The sequence below is a fragment of the Microcaecilia unicolor genome, chromosome 1, assembly GCF_901765095.1.
Source record: "Microcaecilia unicolor chromosome 1, aMicUni1.1, whole genome shotgun sequence".
Classification (NCBI taxonomy): Eukaryota; Metazoa; Chordata; class Amphibia; order Gymnophiona; family Siphonopidae; genus Microcaecilia; species Microcaecilia unicolor.
Window position 1 is genome coordinate 167,282,523 of NC_044031.1, and position 21,862 is coordinate 167,304,384.

General features: G+C 44.8%; 1 protein-coding gene across 3 annotated transcripts in view; it reads left to right on the top strand.

Annotated features, from left to right (window-relative positions):
* The window catches only part of SNX10 (sorting nexin 10), a 179,723-nt gene that overhangs the window by 83,748 nt on the left and 74,113 nt on the right, over positions 1-21,862 (top strand). The window contains exon 2 of one of the 3 annotated variants that reach the window (XM_030202282.1): positions 9,421-9,857. The exons of the other annotated variants lie outside the window; for them this stretch is intronic. Coding sequence (XP_030058142.1) covers positions 9,852-9,857 — 6 coding nt within the window. The 5' untranslated portion in view covers positions 9,421-9,851. The remainder of the gene's footprint in view (positions 1-9,420; positions 9,858-21,862) is intronic. 3 annotated transcript variants of the gene reach the window in all.

Genomic DNA, 21,862 nt, shown 5'->3' on the forward strand with positions numbered 1-21,862 from the left:
TCATGTAGGAAAAGGTTGATGCGTGCAGCACTTTGTATTTTATGCCTTTGCAGTTTGGGAAGTGGAGGTTGAGGAAGGTTCGGGATGATCTTTTGGCGTTTCTGGGTGTTAGGTCTATTAAGTCAGACATGTAGGCTGGGGTTTCACCATGGATGATTTTGTGGACTAGTGTGCATACTTTGAAGGTGATGCGTTCCTTGAGTGGGAGCCAGTGTAGCTTCTCTCGTAAGGGTTTCGCACTTTCGTATTTTGGTTTCCCGAAGATGAGTCTGGCTGCTGTGTTTTGGGCTGTTTGAAGTTTTCTCAGTATTTGTTCTTTACATCCTGCGTATAGTGAGTTGCAGTAATCCAGATGGCTGAGTACGAGTGATTGCACTAGGCTGCGGAAGACGGATCTTGGGAAGAATGGTCTTATTCTTTTCAGTTTCCACATGCAGTAGAACATCTTTTTGGTTGTGTTGTTTGCATGAGTTTCAAGTGTAAGGTGGCGGTCGATAGTGACTCCAAGGATTTTTAGAGTTTCTGAGATTGGAAGATTTAGTGTTGGTGTGGTTATAGTGGTAAATTCATTCGTGTTGTATTGGGAGGTAAGTATCAGGCATTGAGTTTTTTCTGCGTTCAGTTTCAATCGAAATGCATCTGCCCAGGTGTTCATGATGTGTAAACTTTGATTGATTTCATTGTAGATTTCTTTGATGTCTTGTTTGAAAGGGATATATATTGTCACATCGTCGGCGTATATATGTGGGTTAAGGTTATGGTTTGCTAGTAGTTTTGCCAAGGGTATCATCATCAGGTTGAAAATAGTTGGGGAGAGGGGTGATCCTTGCGGTACTCCACATTCTGGTGTCCATGCAGCAGACGTAGTTGAATTTGATGTGACCTGGTATGATCGCAAGGTTAGGAACCCCTTGAACCAGTTTAGGACATTGCCTCCGATGCCAAAATATTCAAGTATGTGTAATAGGATTCCGTGGTCAACCATATCGAAGGCACTTGACATGTCAAATTGTAGGAGGAGTATATTGTTGCCGGTTGCAATCAGTTGTTTAAATTTAGTCATTAGGGTAATTATTACTGTTTCTGTGCTGTGATTCGATCGGAATCCTGATTGGGCATCATGCAGTATTGAGAACTTGTTTAGATAGTTTGTGAGTTGTTTTGTTACCATCCCTTCGGTTATTTTGGTTATTATTTTGGTTATAAGCCTGGCTTCTGTGTTTTGAGCGGTTTAAAGTTTCTTATGAGTTGTTCTTTGCATCCCGCATAAATTCCATTGCAGTAGTCTATATGGCTTAGAACCACTGATTGTATAAGGTTGTGAAATGTTTCCCTCGGGAAGAATGGTTTCACACATTTTGAGTTTCCACATTGAGTGGAACATTTCCTTTGTTGTAGATCTCACATGGCTCTCTAGTGTAAGGTTGTGGTTGATTTGTAACGCCGAGGATTTTCAGGCTGTCTGAGATGGGGAGGGTGTAATCTGGGGTGTTTATATTTGTGGGGTTGTTCGCGTTGTATTGGGATGAGAGGATGAGACAGTGGGTTTTTTTCTGTATTGAGTTTTAATTGAAATGCATTTGCCCATGAGCTCATGATGATCAAGCTGAGCTTAATTTTGTTGGTGATCTCTGTCAGATCATGTTTGTAAGGAATGTATATTGTGACATCGTCCGCATAGATGAAAGGGTTAAGGCCTTGGTCGGATAAGGACTTGGCTAGTGGGGTCATCATTAGGTTGAAAAGGATCAGTGATAGTGGGTGATCCTTGAGGTACTCCGCAGTCTGCTTTCCACGGTGATGATATGTTTGAATTTGATTTCACTTGGTATGTTCTTGTGGTTAGGAAACCCTTGATCCAACTAAGTATATTTAGTAAAAGACTCCCTGATTTGTTTTTGTATTATTATTGTTACCGGTGGAGTTTGGGGATTTTTTGAGGTTTTTTGTCTGCCATACTAGAGACATCATATTGAATCTTTAGTTCCGCTTTGATTGCTGTGGTGGCTTTGTACCTGGATAAGAAGTGGTTAAATTTGTTTTTCAAATATAGAGGAACTTTTTCATGAACAGATTATTTGCTGATGTGTCTTGTGATATGCAGAGAAGTAGGTGACAGTGTATGATGTTGAAACCTGAAGAGATTCAGTTGGGAGCTACTTTTTCTTAAATACCTTTGCAAATGTATTGTCCGATATCAAGTCTGTGCATGTTTTTTTTTTTTTTTGAGCCAGCTCATCTTGCTGCTTTTCTTGCGACTAGATGGATAGCTGCTTATTTATGTAGGTCTTTGATAGTCAGGTCTATTTTTCTTTACTTCTTTTTTATTTTATGTTTGTTGAAAGACTCCTAAATCTTGGATCTCTAATATTTCTTGCTTTTGTATTAGTCATGTTTACTTTTCTGTACAAGCGATTATTGCTTGGTTTATGATGTAAAATCTTATAAATTAAAAAAAATTATATTTTGCAAAAAAAGTAGGTTCCTTTTTGTGGTCAAAAATATCTATTTTTTCTGACATGGCCAGATCAACCCAGAAATGAAGGAAGGCCTTCCTCTAGCTTAAGTCTAGACCTTTGGCGGTGGGAGATTTTTAAAATTTCCTTGCAGATTTAGTTCCGTTATAAAATACTCTTCTCCGAGGACAAGCAGGCTGCTTGTTCTCACGACTGGGTTGACGTCCACGGCAGCCCCCACCAACCGGAACAAAACTTCGCGGGCGGTCCCGCACGCAGGGCATGCCCACCGCGCATGCGCGGCCGTCTTCCCGCCCGTTCGCGACCGTTCCCGCTCAGTCTTTTCTTTTCCGCGCTGGAGAGAGCCGTGTTCGTCTCTCTCTCTGTCAGCCCCAGAAACCGGATCGCACCTTAGCCGCGAATTTTTTTCTTCTTAGTTTGTTTCTTCGTTTCTTTTATTCTGTTTTCTTAAAAAAAAAACCCAAAAAAAAAAACTTTGTTTCCCCCCCCCCCCCTCATAAACGTTTAGCGGGGGGTGCCTCGTTGCGGCCTTGTGGCCGCGCGGTCGATTTCTTTTCGGGTGTGCCTTTTACCGCCACCATCGACGACTTTGACTTCGCCGACGCGATTTTTCCGTCGATGTCCTCGAAGGTCCTGAGTGGATTTAAGAAGTGTGGTCGGTGCGGCCGGCATATCTCGCAGACCGACACTCACGCTTGGTGCCTCCAGTGCCTCGGGCCGGAGCACGATACCAAGACGTGTACCTTGTGTCTCGATTTACGGAAACAGACACAGGTGGCGAGGCAAGTTCTGCGGGACCGTCTTTTTGGAACTTGTGCCGGCCCCTCGACTTCGACGGCATCGGTGTCGACGGCCGGATCTTCGGTACCGGTACCGATGTCCACGAAATCGGCACCGACCCCAGGAGCACAGGTTCCGTTGGCCCGCCGGTCCTCCGGAGATGGCAGGGGTGAGCAGCCGTGCGGGCAATCGGCCCCGGTCACTCCCTCTACCCAGGGCCATCGGGACCGAACCCTGTCGGACCCGATCCCTCGAGGCCGAGGGGGATCTACCTCCTCCTCTTCGGTACCGCCGAGCGCCGATGACGGGCACCGGAAGAAGGCTAAAAAGCACCGTCATCAGTCGCCTACGGCGCATGTGGCTACCAGCTCCGGCTCCAGAGTTGACTCGATGCCGAGGAAGCGGCAGCGCCGGGAGGAGCGGTCCCCCTCGGTGGTAGAGGTATCGCTACGTCAGGGCATGGGCAGTTCGGTGCCGTTTCCTGGACCCGAGCAGATTCTGGCACCAGCACCTCCACCGGCCCCCTCGCCTTTCCCGACAGCGGGCCTTGACGAGTGCCTCCGAGCCATCCTTCCGGGGATCCTGGAAGGGCTGATGCGAGCACCCCCGGCGCCGTTGATGGAGGCGCCGGTGTGCTCTAGCCCGGTGCTGAGGCCTTCGACGCCGACGCCGCTTGTGGTGCCGGTCTCGACCGCCACGCAGGTGGAGTCGACGTCGATGGAGGGAGCTTCATCCCCGCCAGCGCGGGAGTCCACCGCTCGACGACGCCACCGAGGACTCGGTGCCTCGAAGTCGAGCCGGGCCCGGTTGAGATCTGAGCTACAGGAGCTCATGTCCGACACCGAGGAAGAGGCCTCGTGGGGGGAGGAGGAGGACCCCAGATATTTCTCCTCAGAGGAGTCTGTGGGCCTTCCCTCCGACCCCACTCCTTCACCGGAGAGGAAGCTCTCGCCACCTGAGAGCCTCTCCTTTGCCTCCTTTGTCAGGGATATGTCTATCTGCATTCCCTTTCCTGTGGTCTCTGTGGATGAGCCGAGGGCCGAGATGCTCGAGGTCCTCGACTATCCATCACCACCTAGAGAGTCCTCCACGGTACCGTTGCACAATGTCCTCAAAGAGACACTGCTTCGGAACTGGTTGAGACGTTTATCTAATCCCACCATCCCCAAGAAAGCGGAGTCCCAATACAGGATCCACTCAGACCCAGAGTTAATGCGGCCCCAATTGCCTCATGACTGGGCGGTTGTGGACTCTGCTCTCAAGAGGGCACGGAGTTCGAGGGATACCGCTTCGGCGCCCCCGGGGCGGGAGTCTCACACTCTGGACTCGTTTGGGAGGAAGGCCTACCAATCTTCAATGCTCGTGACCCGCATCCAATCCTACCAGCACTACACGAGCATACACATGCAGAATAATGTGAAGCAACTGGTGGACCTGGTCGACAAGCTCCCCCCGGAGCAGTCCAGGCATTTTCAGGAGGTGGTCAGGCAGCTGAAGGCGTGCAGAAAGTTCCTGTCCAGGGGTATTTATGACACCTGTGATGTGGCATCTCGAGCTGCGGCCCAAGGTATAGTGATGCGCAGACTCTCATGGCTGCGTGCCTCTGACCTGGACAACCGCACCCAGCAGCGGCTGGCTGATGTCCCTTGCTGGGGGGATAATATTTTCGGCGAGAAGGTTGAGCAGTTGGTGAACCAACTACATCAGCGGGAAACCGCCCTCGACAAGCTCTCCCACCGGGCGCCTTCAGCATCCACCTCTGCAGGTGGACGTTTTTCCCGGGCCCGGCAGGCTGCGCCCTATGCCTTCAACAAGCGTAGGTACACCCATCCGGCCCGAAGGCCTCATCAGGCACAGGGACAGTCCCAGCCCGCTCATTCCCGTCAACAGCGTGCGCCTAAGCAGCTCCCTGCGCCTCCACAGCAAAAACCGGGGACGGGTTTTTGACTGGATCCATGGGAACATAGCCGCCATCAAAGTGTCCGTACCAGACGATCTGCCAGTCGGGGGAAGGCTGAAACTTTTTCACCAAAGGTGGCCTCTAATAACCTCCGACCAGTGGGTTCTCCAAATAGTGCGGTGCGGATATGCCCTGAATTTGGCCTCCACTCCACCAAATTGTCCTCCGGGAGCCCAATCCTTCAGCTCCCATCACAAGCAGGTACTTGCAGAGGAACTCTCCGCCATTCTCAGCGCCAATGCGGTCGAGCCCATGCCACCCGGGCAGGAAGGGCAGGGATTCTATTCCAGGTACTTCCTTGTGGAAAAGAAAACAGGGGGGATGCGCCCCATCCTAGACCTGAGAGGCCTGAACAAATACCTGGTCAAAGAGAAGTTCAGGATGCTTTCCTTGGGCACCCTTCTACCCATGATTCAGAAAGATGATTGGCTATGTTCCCTGGATTTAAAGGATGCATACACTCACATCCCGATACTGCCAGCTCACAGACAGTATCTCAGATTCCGTTTGGGAACACGGCACTTTCAGTACTGTGTGCTGCCCTTTGGGCTTGCCTCTGCGCCACGAGTGTTCACAAAGTGCCTCGTGGTGGTGGCGGCGTACTTGCGCAAGCTGGGAGTGCACGTGTTCCCGTATCTCGACGATTGGCTGGTCAAGAACACCTCAGAGGCAGGAGCCCTTCGGTCCATGCAGTGCACTATCCACCTTCTGGAGCTGCTGGGGTTTGTGCTAAATTACCCGAAGTCCCATCTCCAGCCAGTCCAATCTCTGGAATTCATAGGAGCGCTGCTGAATTCTCAGATGGCTCAGGCCTTTCTTCCCGAGGCAAGGGCGCAGAACCTTCTGTCCCTTGCTTCCCAGACCAGAGCGTCTCAGCAGGTCACGGCTCGGCACATGGCCTCCACAGTTCATGTGACTCCCATGGCTCGTCTTCACATGAGACCTGCTCAATGGACCCTAGCTTCCCAGTGGTGTCAAGCCACCGGGAATCTAGAAGATGTCATCCGTCTCTCCATCAGTTGCCGCAATTCACTGCACTGGTGGACCATTCGGACCAATTTGACTCTGGGACGTCCATTCCAAATTCCACAGCCCACGAAAGTGCTGACGACGGATGCATCTCGCCTGGGGTGGGGAGCTCATGTCGATGGGCTTTCACACCCAGGGACTGTGGTCCCTCCAGGAACAGGATCTTCAGATCAACCTCCTGGAGCTCCGAGCGGTCTGGAACGCACTGAAGGCCTTCAGAGATCGGCTGTCCTGTCAAATTATCCAAATTCGGACAGACAATCAGGTTGCAATGTATTACATCAACAAGCAGGGGGGCACCGGATCTCGCCCCCTGTGTCAGGAAGCCGTCGGGATGTGGCGTTGGGCCTGCCAGTTCGGCATGCTTCTCCAAGCCACATACCTGGCAGGCGTAAACAACAGTCTGGCCGACAGACTGAGCAGAGTCATGCAACCGCACGAGTGGTCGCTCCATTCCAGAGTGGTACGCAAGATCTTCCGAGAGTGGGGCACTCCCTCGGTGGACCTTTTCGCCTCTCAGACCAACCACAAGCTGCCTCTGTTCTGCTCCAGACTACAGGCACACGGCAGACTAGCGTCGGATGCCTTTCTCCTCCATTGGGGGACCGGCCTCCTGTATGCTTATCCTCCCATACCTTTGGTGGGGAAGACTTTACTGAAGCTCAAGCAAGACCACGGCACCATGATTCTGATAGCGCCCTTTTGGCCCCGTCAGATCTGGTTCCCTCTACTTCTGGAGTTGTCCTCCGAAGAACCGTGGAGATTGGAGTGTTTTCCGACTCTCATTTCGCAGAACGACGGAGCGCTTCTGCACCCCAACCTTCAGTCTCTGGCTCTCACGGCCTGGATGTTGAGGGCGTAGATTTTGCTTCGTTGGGTCTGTCGGAGGGTGTCTCCCGCGTCTTGCTTGCCTCTAGGAAGGATTCCACTAAAAAGAGTTACTTTTTCAAGTGGAGGAGGTTTGTCGTTTGGTGTGAGAGCAAGGCCCTAGAACCTCGTTCTTGTCCTGCACAGAACCTGCTTGAATACCTTCTGCACTTATCAGAGTCTGGCCTCAAGACCAACTCAGTAAGGAATCACCTTAGTGCGATTAGTGCTTACCATCATCGTGTAGAGGGTAAAGCCATCTCTGGAGAGCCTTTAGTCGTCCAATTTATGAGAGGCTTGCTCTTGTCAAGGCCCCCTGTCAAGCCTCCTGCAGTGTCATGGGATCTCAACGTAGTCCTCACCCAGCTGATGAAACCTCCTTTTGAGCCACTGAATTCCTGCCATCTGAAGTACTTGACCTGGAAGGTCATTTTCTTGGTGGCAGTTACTTCAGCTCGTAGAGTCAGTGAGCTGCAAGCCCAAATTTCATCATAATAGAGTAGTACTCCGCACTCACCCCAAGTTTCTGCCAAAGGTGGTGTCGGAGTTCCATCTTAACCAGTCAATTGTCTTGCCAACATTCTTTCCCAGACCGCATACCCGCCCTGCTGAACGTCAGTTGCACACATTGGACTGCAAGCGAGCTTTGGCCTTCTATCTGGAGTGGACACAGCCCCACAGACAGTCCGCCCTATTGTTTATTTCCTTCGACCCCAATAGGAAAGGGGTCGCTGTTGGGAAACGCACCATCTCCAATTGGCTAGCAGATTGCATTTCCTTCACTTACGCCCAGGCTGGGCTGACTCTTGAGGGTCATGTCACGGCTCATAGTGTCAGAGCCATGGCAGTGTCGGTGGCCCACTTGAAGTCAGCCACTATTGAAGAGATTTGCAAAGCTGCGACGTGGTCATCTGTCCACACATTCACATCTCATTACTGCCTCCAGCAGGATACCCGACGCGACAGTCGGTTCGGGCAGTCGGTGCTGCAGAATCTGTTTGGGGTTTAAATCCAACTCCACCCTCCAGGACCCGAATTTATTCTGGTCAGGCTGCACTCTCAGTTAGTTGTTCTTCGTAGGTCAATTTCTGTTATACCCTCGCCGTTGCGAGGTTCAATTGACCTGGGTTCTTGTTTTGAGTGAGCCTGAGAGCTAGGGATACCCCAGTCGTGAGAACAAGCAGCCTGCTTGTCCTCGGAGAAAGTGAATGATACATACCTGTAGCAGGTGTTCTCCGAGGACAGCAGGCTGATTGTTCTCACCTACCCTCCCTCCTCCCCTTTGGAGTTGCGTTTTACTCATTAATTTGCTTGTCATTCAACTGAGCGGGAACGGTCGCGCACGGGCGGGAAGACGGCCGCGCATGCGCGGTGGGCGTGCCCTGCGTGCGGGACCGCCCGCGAAGTTTTGTTCCGGTTGGTGGGGGCTGCCGTGGACGTCAACCCAGTCGTGAGAACAATCAGCCTGCTGTCCTCGGAGAACACCTGCTACAGGTATGTATCATTCACTCTCTTGGGTCCTCTTGGTTTATCTTCTCCTATAGATGACCATAAAGCTAAACTGTGCACCTTGCTTCATATTGCTCTCAAAATGATTTGTTATTGCTGGAAAGATCTGCCTAAGTTATACTTTAATATGTGGTAGAATAATGTGTGTATAATAGCCAAATATGAAAAAGTGGCAGCAGAGAGCTCAAGTCTCTATCATCATGATGATACCGCAAGGTTTGGTCACAAATGTACAACTCTACAACCTACCACATATCACATTTATTACAGACATATTTGCCTATAATGGAAATGTAACATCACTCCAGTTATTTGTATAGACATATACGTCACTTCTTTTTGTTATCTACATTGAACTTTGCAATTTTTGCTGTTTGTATTTTGAATTTACTAAGGAAAATAAATAAAATCTTTTTGAACTAAAAAAAAAAATTCCTAGCAGATGTTTGGTTAATTATGTTGGAAATGGTTATGTGTTTTGGGAACCTTCTCAGTTAGTAGAGTGTCTTGTAGAGAATGAATTGCTGAATAAGTAACGAGATCATGCTGATCTCAGATTTAGGAAGATAAATAGGGTTCTGTTTATTATTTTGGATTCTGTTTCTCTGATATCTCTTGAGTTTGATACTTGGTAAGAATTATTACATACATTAATTGGTTTATGTGTATCCTCTTGATGTGGACTTGTGATTGAATTATTTTTTTTCTTTTGTATTTTAGATGAATTTGAAATGTTTTTTTTTTCTGTTTTCTTTTCATTCTTGGTTGGTTTACCATGTATATGTTTAAAAAAAAAAGCCACTGTATATCCAAACAGATAGATAATGGATCTGTCAACAGAAGGCTCGGTGTTCTTAAAGCTCTTGGAAACTGAGCTGAATGGTGATTCACCAGGCACCCATCCATGAGTAAAGAAGATTAGAAGCTCTCTGCCTGCGGTTGGAGAGCAGCTGATTCACCTGTTTATTGCTGGCTGCATCTCACTTTGTTCCACATCTCATGATTAAGGAAAGCAGCAGACATGGAACGTATGTATAATACTGACATCGTCTTTGTTTGGCCATGAAGTGTAAATTGCCAGCCAAGTGGTATAATATAGATACAGAGGAAAAGGAAAAGTGAGGATTTGCAGCATCTTTTCTGGAGCTTCATTGTCCTGGTGGTGACATTTAGCATTTATGGATAATTTGGCATGTTGCTGAAACCAACAGCTCTATATAAGAACAGGCATGAAGGTATAACGTTCATTTGTATTACTTTGCATTGTTTGAATATTTTTTACTGCTGTAATTGTCTGTTGCTTATGTTTGACTTATTCTTGCTGTACACCCGATTGAGTGAATTCCTTCAAAAATACAGTAAATAAATCCTAATAAATAAAATACATTTGTGGAAGGTGTTTGAGATTTGCTATGCTGTTGCTTAAATGATAAATTTATGTGTGTATTTCTTGCGACTCTCTTTACACTGCATAACAACAAGAGCTGGACTGCTTTTCTGTATTGAGCTCCTCTTTAAGTTATAACCTGGTATTATACCACTCAAGGGAAAACAGGCTTGAGGAGGATGCAATTGTCTAAGGAGAAATCAAAGGTGATTAGGAAATAAGCACATTTGGGATTTTGACTAGTGCATCAAAGGTAAAATCTCACACACAGGAACAATTACTCATTGCCATTGATCCTGCCATGATACTCTTTTGTATAACCCTCTCTCCTCCCTAGAAAATCACATCTACAAACCTGTTTTCCCATTAATATTTAAACTTTAAAATTTGCATTCAGAATACCTTGTGATCTGAGAATGAGATAAATAAATATATGATGCATGTCACTTTATTCCACCCCCTATAGTTTTATATGTTGTATTTTTCATCAGAGATAGCAGTTGAGGATAATTAATTAGAGATGTTATGACAATTATGTCTGTCTTTGGTATTCTGTTTTTATAGATTGGGTCTCTTCCTCCATCTTTATAAAATTGTATAAGCCGTTACCTTTTATGTATCTCTCTCTTTATTTGTTGTTTTGTTTTCTGATTCTTTAGTTTCTATTCTTTTCTATTACACTTTTTCTATACCACTTTCATATATGCTCAAAGCGGTTTGCAGTAAGATTGAACATCAAATATATCAAATATCAAATCTAATTGTACAAATAGATAAGATTTTAAAACCCTACGGAAAAGGTTGTAATTAAATATCAATTTTATGGATAATGATATTTTATTCCAAAGTTTGAGACCTTGAAACAAAAAGGAACGTTCCCAGATTTATGCGATATACTACTTTTCCTTATTTTTTTGTTCTTTGAAATGTTACGTCATTGTAATATGGCGGTGTCCATAAAAAATTTTATTAACTGTACTGTAAAGTTCAAAAAAACATTTTGGTAATTCAACCCTTTTTCTGCCTATTGGCATGTATATGCATGGCCATTTTTTTAAATGTTGCATTCTGTGCAGTTTAGGTCTTGTTGTGGATACTTGCCCTATTGCCGCCATCCAGCACCACTGCAGTGTTTGTGGCAGTGCCCAGCTCTTTGATCAGCGTCTACAGAGGCTCCACAGCTAGGATTAATCCATGCACACAAGTGGGTGATATCATTGCACAACATTGGGATGCAACGGCTCTCCCAGAGTGCAGAACTAAATGAAACTCTCTCAGCATGTTAAATCTGAATGGACCCAAAACCAAAGCTTTCCCTTATACCATGTGGTGGCATTTTGTTGTGAAATATTATCCTATATATAAAAAGAGAGAATTTATTAATGGTTTAATTTCTTATTCGCTTAACCTATTTTAACATTTGTCTTGCATGACTTGGGCTGGACTAAGTTGGGTGTGAGGCCATGCCCAGAGTGTTCCCCCATCAGCTTTGCTCCCTGTGCTTCATCAGCTTCATTCTTTTTTGCAAAAGATGGCCAATGACTTTTAATAAATATTTATTGCAAGGGCCTTTCAGGAAGAGCACACCTCACATGATCCAGTGGTCTTCCTGCTCTCTTCCTCTGATTCTGAACTATAAGGAGGCCATTCTTTACCTCTTGCCTCCTCCGGGTCGGAGGCCTCCCAAAGTGCTTTTGAGGAATTCCCAGATCTGGATTTTGTTTCAGAGAACTCTATTTAAAAGAGAAGAATTTTCAACAGGTATTCCTTCTGGGTTTCCCTTCCTTCTGATAGGAATGAATCTCCCTAGAAGAACATTTTGTAAGTCAGATTTGCTCGGTGCACATCCCTATGGATTTCCTGTTTTCTACAACAGGAGACAAAATGTTGATGTAACAAAAGAGCTTACCAAGGTCACAGTAGCAGTTTCTATTGATTTTATAGCTTCTGCATAAATGACAGCTTCACCTGTGGCAGATATCGATGTCTAGGCATTTGGATCCAAAATGCAAAGTTCAACTGATATTTGATTTCAGTAAAGTTTAGCTGTCCCACTCCTCTAGAGTAGTAAAGTCTACAAAGAAAAAGGTGAAAAAATGAAGAGAATTTTCCATCATGCTTTCTGGAAAAGATCTCATTGCTAGATCATTTGGGCAAAAAGGTGTACAAGGGAGCAGTATTGTCTGCTAGAATTGCAGCTTAACAGCTGTATATGGTACAGTGTATAAGTACAACCCTTCAAAGTTTGGAAGGTTTTTTTTGTCCAAGCTTCTATAAAGTCATAATCTGAGCAGTGGCGTAGTAAAGGAAGATGGCCCCGGGGGTGAGCGATCGGCTCCCGCCCTTACTATGCTACTGCTATATTCTCTTCCCCACTTCCAGTATCTCCTCTTTAGTTCCCTGCCTTCCTCTATGTCCTTATTCCCCTTCCTTGAGTGCCCTAGCAACTTTCATCTTGCTCTTTAGTCCACAAATTCCCACTGATGCACCCCCCTCTAGCTCTCCTCCAAAAGCTCCTGTCCTCTGTAGCAGCTCCTTTCCCTTAAGTTCGCTACAGCCGCAGCAGGACCTCCCCAGCCATGCATTCATGACTCTGCAACATCCTGCTTTTCACAGAAACAGGAAGTCTTTCTCTTTGTTGGGGGGGGGGGGGGGGGGGAGGGCTGCAGAGTCATTAGTGCGTACGCAGCTGGGAGGTCCCGTGCTGCCTTCTGATGACTGCAGGTCCTCGAGAGGCCAGATGGTCGTTGCAGCAACAGTTGAGGTTGGAGGGAGTGCACCCTGCGTCCAGCTGAGCTCAATTCCCGGCACAGGCAGCTCCTTGTGACTCTGGGCAAGTCACTTAACCCTCCATGGCCTGCCGCATTGAGCCTGCCATGAGTGGGAAAGCGCGGGGTACAAATGTAACAAAAATAAAAAATAAATGCAGCCCTAGTGACAGAATTGGAAACAGTTCTGCATTACAATATCTGTCTGTCATGGCTCTTGAGGGTTTTGTCTAAATGCTGTACCACATCTTGGTATAAAAGATCTTGCTATAAGAGGAGGAGGCCATTCATACCTTTTTCTAAATAGCTGCAACTATCCCAGTGCCAGCCTGGAACCAGGCCTCATCGTAGACAGAGGAGACAAAAAAAAAGAGAGAAAATTACCACTCTTCATGCAAAATGACCTTCATCCTTTTGACTCTGCTGTCTGAAGGCAGCCAGTTCCTTTCACAAACTCATCCTGTGTTACCTTTTGGGAATTGCTTCCTGTGTTTTCTATAGAAATGGCAGAAAATAGATTCCTGGTTACTCGGTATCATCAAATTAGGATACTGTCTCTGGTTTCTGTAAATCCCTCCTGCTCCTGGTATGGTCTAAATGACCTCAAACACACATTAGCATCCTTCATGAAGCAGTCATTCTGCAATAGAATCCATTTCTGCTGAAATGAATAGCATGTTCTTTTCTTCATTCCAAAGAAGATAGACTATGCCCCCTGTTTACTAAGCCATATGCCAATGCCAACATGCGCAGCTTAGTAAACGGGTGTATATTCTATTTTAGACTTCAGGCATTTCTACATGGAGAAGTTCAGAATGAACACTCTTCCTTCTGCCTTCCCCTACCTAGCCAAAGGGAACTGTGGTGTTGGAACTCAAAGAGTTTACATACATATTCCAGTTCATTCCAGCTGCAGAAAATAATTTTGCTTCAGGGTACAAACCAGCCTTTGTCAATACAAGGTACTGTCTTTCAGCTTTACCTCAGCTCCAAGAGTTTTCTCAAATGCTGTGATTGCAGTAGTTCAGTAAATGAGCAGGGGCATCTAGTTTTATCTGTATCTCCACAGCTGGCTGCTGATAAACACCTAAAATAGAATTAGCTGGATCTCGCAGGGAGAAAACAATTCACCTTCAGACTTTAATTTCTCATCTTTGAGAAGTCAGCTTCAACCCATAAAGAGAATTTCATTCACAGAAACGTTTATAGGCACAAATCAAGCAAAACTTTCCTTCTGCAAGACAGACTGCACTGTGTTCTAAACGGTTCATCAGTTTCTGTTGGGTGCCACAGTGCATATGGTCCTTTTTGTTTGATTTAAGATAAGAAAACCTGAATGGGACTGTCAGCTCTTCCATTTTTGTTCAGACAGTGCAGAATCAGTCATCCTCTGGAGAAATATGCAGAAAAGTATGATCTCTTGATATCATTGCTGCCTACCTGTGCACGTGCCACAAATAATTCCAGCACTGGTTGCGGGACTCTACTTGGCTCTCAGCTAACTTGAGGAGCACGATCCACACCTGAGTTATTTTGAGTTAAGAGCAATATTTTACTTGCTTCAAGTGTTTGCTCATCTTCTCCACGATACAGTTACAATTCAGGCAAATAATTCAGGGACCATGTTTTATGTCAATAGATGAAGTTCAGGTTCCCACTAGTTATTCCAAAAGGCGTCACTAGTTTGATACTTTGATCTTGAATCTCATACAAATTCAGTCTGCTTACATATCGGGCAGTCAGAACTGGTAGTGGACAAACTCATAAGAACATAAGAATAGCCATACTGGGTCAGACCAATGGTCCATCTAGCCCAATATCCTGTTTCCAACAGTGGCCAATTCAGGTCACAAGTACCTGGCAGAAACCCAAACAGTGGCAACATTTCATTCTATAAATCCCAGGGCAAGCAGTGGCTTCCCCAGCAGACTGTGGACTTTTCCTCCAGGAACTTGTCCAAACTTTTTTTTAAACCCAGGTATGCTAACCATTATCTCAACACAGTAACCTTATAAGACATTTTTTGAGGTTCTACAAATAGGTCTATTTGCTAGCAATGAAACAGCAAAGCTGCTCCAGTGGCATACCGAGGGCAGGGCAGTGGGGGCGATCCGCCCCAGGTGCACGCTGCAGGAGGGGTGCAGGGAGCAGCTGCACAGCTGTCGGCTCTACTGGTTCCCTGATCCTTCTGCTGTTACTTCCTGTTCTGGGGCAGAGGGAGTATTCTGGGGCACAGGGAGTAGGGAACCAGCGGAGCTGACAGCTGCTCCCAGCACTCCAGCAGGTAGGAAGAATGCACCCGGGGGGGGGGCTTGGAAATGATGTGCCGGGGGGGGGGGGCAACGCTGCATCCGGGGGGGGTGCACAGCGGTGCTCCACCCCGGGTGGCAGTCGACTAAGGAATGCCACTGAACTGCTCCACGGTTTTTAAGTGCTACTATCCTCTGACAGGTGACAGATACAGTGGCCATAGAGTGGCCTCTCTGTTACACACATCTGTCAGTTCCTCTACTAGCAAAAATCCTAAGCAAATTTCAAAGAAGGCACAATGAGTATTGGCACTGGCCTTGTCAGAACTGGTTTCCTCTTTTCAAAACACTATTTTAGCTCTTCCTCCCTAGAGGGTTCCATTCTTTTCTAACCTTGATAATGCAGAACAGGGACTCGTTTCTGCACACCCCTCATTCTTCAGCCTCCCAAGTGTAAGGGTTTGAAATACAAATCAATGCACACATCTACCTTTTCCTATACGAGCATGCAGCTCTGGAATGCGCTGCCACGTAACTTGAAAACGGTCTATGAACTGACCAATTTCCGCAAATTATTAAAAACCTATCTCTTCGACGAGATATATCACAAAGATCAACATGTGTAATTGTATAATCTTTTGAACTTTTAGTACTGTCTTATAATGTCTTTTGCTTTAACACCATTATGTAACTGTATAATCTTTTGAACTTTAGTACTGTCTTATGTCTTTTGCTTTAACACCATCATGTAATTCACCACCATGTAACACAAACCCTCTGTAAACCTAATGTATATTCACTTCTAATTCCAGTACCCATGATGTATTGTAAGCCACATTGAGCCTGCAAAGAGGTGGGATAATGTGGGATACAAATGCAATAAATAATAATGATGGCAGAAAAAGACCTGCACGGTCCATCTAGTCTGCCCAACAAGATAAACTCATATGTGCTACTTCTTGTGTATACCTTACCTTGATTTGTATCTGCCATTTTCAGGACACAGACCGTAGAAGTCTTGCCCAGAACTAGCCCCACCACCCAAACACCAGCCTCGCCTCCCAATCTCAGCTAAGCTCCTGAGGATCCATTCCTTCTGCACAGGATTCCTTTATGTTTATCCCACACATGCTTGAATTCTGCTACCGTTTTCATCTCCACCACCTCCCGCGGGAGGGCATTCCAAGTATCTACCACTCTCTCCGTGAAAAAAATACTTCCTGACATTTTTCTTGAGTCTGCCCCCCTTCACTCTCATCCTCAGGTTGCTGACTTCTACAGTGTTTAGTTGCCTCCCTGAGTTTACCACCTATAAAAAAATATCTTGGTAGAGCTAGGAAGTCTTCCATAAATTGTTCATATGCCTTTGAATGTGAACAGTTTTCCCTCTACACTTTCACTAATGGGCAAGACCCCTTTCTGTGTTCTAATGTCATACTGTAAACCTTATATCATTTGTATCGTATGGGACCACAAATGCACACTCAGTGAGTTTTCAGCCTATCATTTCTTTATAGATAGAGTACCAGCTTCCTAGTGCTGACTCATTTTGAGGCTCATGAATGAACTGCTTCATGTGAAACTAACTATTCAAAATCCTTCCCAGCCTATGAGACATTAATGGAGTGGAGGAGCAGCCTAATGGTTAGTGCAGCGGACAGAGATCGTAGGTGAGTCACTTAACCCTCGATTGCCCTCGGTACAAAAACTTAGATTGTGAGCCCGCTGGGGACATAACATAAGAACATAAGTTTTGCCATACTGGGACATACTGAAGGTTCATCAAGCCCAGTATCCTGTTGCTAACAGTGGCCAATCCAAGTCACGAGTACCTGGCAAGATTCCAGAACAGTAAAACAGATTTATGCTGCTTATCCTAAAAATAAACTGTGGATTTTCCCAAGTCTATCTTAATAATGGCTTATGGACTTTTCATTTAGGAAATTATCTAAACATTTTTTAAACTGCTAAGCTATCTGCTTTTGCCACATTCTCTGGCAATGAATTCCAGAGTTTAATTACACATTGAATGCAGAAATATTTGTTATGGTTTGGTTTAAATTTACTACGTAATAGCTTCATTGCATGCCCCTAGTATTTTTGGAAAGAATAAACAAGCGATTCACCTCTACCCATTCCACTCCACTCAGTACTTTATAGATCTCTATCTTATCTCCCCTTAGCTGTCTCTTCTCTTAAGCTGAAAAGTCCTAGGCTCTGTATCCTTCCCTCATAGGGAAGTTGTCCCATCCCCATTCCCTTTATCATTTTCATCATCCTTATATAAGAACATAAGTGGTGCCATACTGGGGCAGACCAAAGGTCCATCAAGCCCAGTATCCTGTTTCCAACAGTGGCCAATCCAGGTCACAAGTACCTGGGAAGATCACATAACAGTACAATACATTTTATGCTGCTTATCCTAGAAAATAAGAGTGGATTTTCCTAATCCATCTTAATGGCTTATGGACTTTTCTTTTAGGAAGATATCCAAACCTTTTTTTAGAGAAAGTACATGCATATAATGTGTACAGTGCTGTGTATGTCTAGTAGCATTATAGAAATGATTACCACTGGTAGTAGTAGTAGTAGTAATGTTATTCTTTTCTCCCCTGTAAAACTTATTCTTACTGTACACCTCCTTGAGTGAATTCCTTCAAAAAGGCGGTAAGTAAATCCTAAGAAATAACTAAATAAAACCACCGTTTGAGGCTATGAGGTCCACTTCTCTCAAGAATCTAATCTGGAAGGTACTTAGTAGTGGTTACTTTGGCTAACAGAATTGGTGAACTTCAAACCTTAGTGACTTATGAAACTTACACTTGGTTTCATCGTAAATAAAACAGTACTACGAACTCATCCTAAATTCCTATCAACGGTGGTCATACATCTTTCTTTTGAATAAAGGATTATGGCTGCTGTGCTTTTTTTGTTTAGTTTTTTTTTAAATCCCAAATTGCATAAGCGTCCGAGTGAGAAGTCTCTTCACACTCAGGACTTCAAACAGGCTCTCGCCTACTACTGTAAATGAACAGACTTTATCAGTCTGTGCAGTCTTTTGTTTTGTTTGACCTCCAACCAGCATGGAATTCCAGTGGCAGAATGCACACTAACAAATTTGCTAGCATCATGTGATTTGGTTCTCCATGAAATTGGAGCAATTGTAACTGCCATTGCTACCTTGAAATATGATTCACTAGAAAGCATCTGCAAAGCAGCCATTTAGTCTTTGTATCACATCTTTACATCACATGCTTGGCTCTGTTTTTATTTATTTATTTGTTACATTTGTATCCCACATTTTCCCACCTATTTGCAGGCTCAATGTGGCTTACATAGTACCGTAAAGGCGTTCGCCAATTCCGGTATGAACAAATACAGTAATGTTATGGTAGAATAAGGTTCGTGTGTACAGACACCTTAGGTAACCATAGAGAGGAAGAGAATTGTAGCGAGGAAAAGTTATTATATGTCCATGACGAGCTTTGGTTTTGTTGTGTTGCAGGGTACAGGCATTTAAGTTGGGTCGGTAGGGTATGCCTTTTTGATGAATTTGGTCAAGCAGTGCTTGTTATCCTATACAATTCTTGCGTCATCATCTGTTGAGTGACCCTGAGCTTGGGAGTCACCCCCCTTGTATGCCTGAATGCATCCTGCTTGATAGTGGAAGAAGCGAAGCTGCTTAACTGAACAGGTGTTTCCTTCAGACAGCAGCATGTATCGGTCTGACCTATTGCATTATGTCTTGAGCTGTGGAACTAACCAAGGAGACCTCTGCATGTGGGGAAAAGCTGCATATGCTGATGATGTTTCAGAGGCTCTGAGCTCTGAGAGAGCTGTTCAATTTCAGCGCCGTGTGGTGTCACCCACTTGTGTACCTGATCCTGCTGTCAGTGGTACAGTTAAGCAACCTTGTATTCTACCCATAAAGAGAAAGTGAATTGCTCTTTTGCATATGGTAAACATCTGATCACAGGGAATTTGTGACTATTGATGTGTTTTATGTTATTTTTCTCTTTTGTGTGTTTGTAAAGGTATTCACTAATTATTTATTTATTTGTGGCATTTATACCCCGCTCTTTCCTGCTCAATAGCAGGTTCAGTGCGGCTTACATGTATGGTACAAAGTATGGGACAGAGTGTCGTATGAGTTACATATAGTGGGACAAAACTGATAGGTGTGGGGAGAGAATTGGAGTGTGGGTGGTGCTAGTGGTGTGACTTAGGATCGGGTATAGGATTTGTCATTTGGGTAGGCTTGTTTGAAGAGGTAAGTCTTCAGCAGTTTTCGGAAGGGTAGGTATTCATTGGTTTTTCGGATGTGTTGAGGTATGGTGTTCCAGAGTTGGCTACCTATAACAGAGAAGTTGGATGCGTAGTAGGTTTTGTATTTGAGGCCTTTGCAGTTGGGAAGATGAAGATTGAGATATGTTCGAGAAGATTTGGACCAATTCCTGGCTGGAAGATCGATCAGGTTGGACATGTAGCTTGGAGATTCACCATTGAGGATCTTGTGGATCATTGTATGGGTTTTGAAGTTTATACGTTCTTTAATGGGGAGCCAGTGAAGTTTTTCTCGAAGTGGTGTTGCGCTTTCGAATCGTGATTTGCCAAAAATGAGTCTAGCTGCTGTATTTTGGGCAGTCTTTTTCTCATGATTTGGGCTTTGCAGCCGATGAAGATGCTGTTGCAATAATCAGCGTGGGTGAGCACTGTGGATTGTACTAGATTGCGGAAAGTTTTCTGTGGGAGGAATGGTTTCACTCTTTTCAGTACCCACATCATGTTGAACATCTTCTTCGTCGTGGCTTTTGCATGAGTTTCTAAAGTTAGGTGTTTGTCTAAAGTTACTCCTAGGATTTTTAGATTGTCAGATATTGGGATTGTAACGTCGGGGGGTGGTCAGGGTGGTTGGGAGCTGAGTAGCGTATTGTGATGAAAGGATTAGACATTGAGTTTTTTCTTTATTCATTTTCATCTTGAAAGCGTTGGCCCAGGATGCTAGGATGTTCATGGCAGTTATAATTTTCTCCAAAATTTCTGTAAGGGTGGATTGGAAAGGGATAAATATTGTGACGTCATCAGCGTAGATGAAGGGATTTAGGCCAGATTTGGATAGGGTCTTGGCCAGGGGAATCATCATAAGGTTGAAGAGGATTGGGGATAGGGGTGAGCCTTGGGGGACTCTGCATTTTGACGACCACGCTGGCGAAATTGATGAGGTTGATTTGACCTGATAAGTTCTGGTGGTGATAAATCTTTTTATCCATTTAATGATATTTCCGCCGATCCCTAGTTTGTCCAGTAATTTTGCGAGGATATCATGGTCTACCATGTCAAATGCACTGGACAAGTCGAATTGCAGAAGAAGTATTTTGTTGCCAATTGAAATTTCTTGTTTGAACTTGGATACCAGGGTGAGTAATACTGTTTCTGTGCTTTGTGCAGGTCGAAATCCCGATTGCGATTCATGTAATATGGAGAATTTTTGTATGAATTCGTTAAGTTGGGAGGTCACTCTATTTTCCATCAGTTTGGTTAGGAGAGGGATGGAGGCAACAGGTCGATAGTTGGTGATGTCATTCGCCGGTTTTGGGGGGTTTTTCGGTATTGGTGTGAGTAGAATGTTACCGTGTTCGTAGGTGAAGGATCCTTGTTGAAGTAGGAAATTTAAGTGGGTGGTGAGTTCTGTAATGAATCGTTCTGGAGCATTCTTCATCAGATAATTGGGGCATGGATCCAGGTAGCAGTGAGACTTGGAGAGTTTGGATAATGCTGAGGAGATTTCTTTGGTGCTGAGGGGAACGAAGTTAGTCCAGTAGCGATCTGCTGGGATCTCTTCAGAGTCTGGGTCCAGTATGTCAAGGAAAATGTCAATCTTGGTATCATCGTGTGGAATTGAGTTGCACAGGTTAGTAATTTTGTCGTTGAAGTATTTGGCCATCTGGTCGGCAGATGGGCAGTTTAAGGATGAAATTGTTTCTGAGTTTGTATTGAGAAGGTTCTTTATGATTTTGTCCTGTTTTTTTTATGTCCGTTCCGGTGGCTGTGATTTGTTTTGTGTAATAACGTTCTTTTGGCTCGTTTAATGTCATTTTTGTATTTCTTTTGTGTTTGTTTCCACGCATTGAGGGTGATATCATCTTTTGATTTGCTCCAGGTCTTTTCTAGTTTCCTGGTTTCTTTCTTTAGTTTTTTTAATTCCTCATTGAACCATGGTGAGGGTTTTTATTTTGAGTTTAGGGTTTTGGAGTGTAGCGACGCAATTTCATCTAGAATGACTTTGCATCTGTGATCCCAATCTGTAAGGAAGTGGTTGGAGTTTGGGTCTATTGGCCAGTTGTCGTAGATAAGTTGCCAGAAGGTTTCGTTTTCAACCCGTCCTCTGGTTTTAACTATTGTGGGTTCTGGTGGTTTGGGTTGATCTTTTTTTCGCCAATGTAGTGATAGGGTTGCTTTGTGGTGGTCAGACCAGGGAGAGGCGGTCCAGTGGATGTCAGATAGTAGAAAGTTTTGATCTGTAGAATGTTTGTATGTGATGGGAAGTATTGTAGTCTAGCACCTTTTCTGTTGGCTAGATTCAAGTGCTTCTGTAACTAATGCAGAGCAAACCAATACATCACCTGCTTGAAGTATGTATAATTTTTCTGTTTCTTTTCTTTTCTACAAAAAATAAGCATTTTCTTGCCTCCGTCTATCCCTTCTTTCATTTTTGGTTAAAGTAGTAGACTTGCAGCACTGGAATTTTACCCATTTTTGACATCAAAAAAGTAATTTTGATTTTGAAACTACTGTGTTACTAAATATGAAAAACTCCCTGCTTTTCACTTAGCACT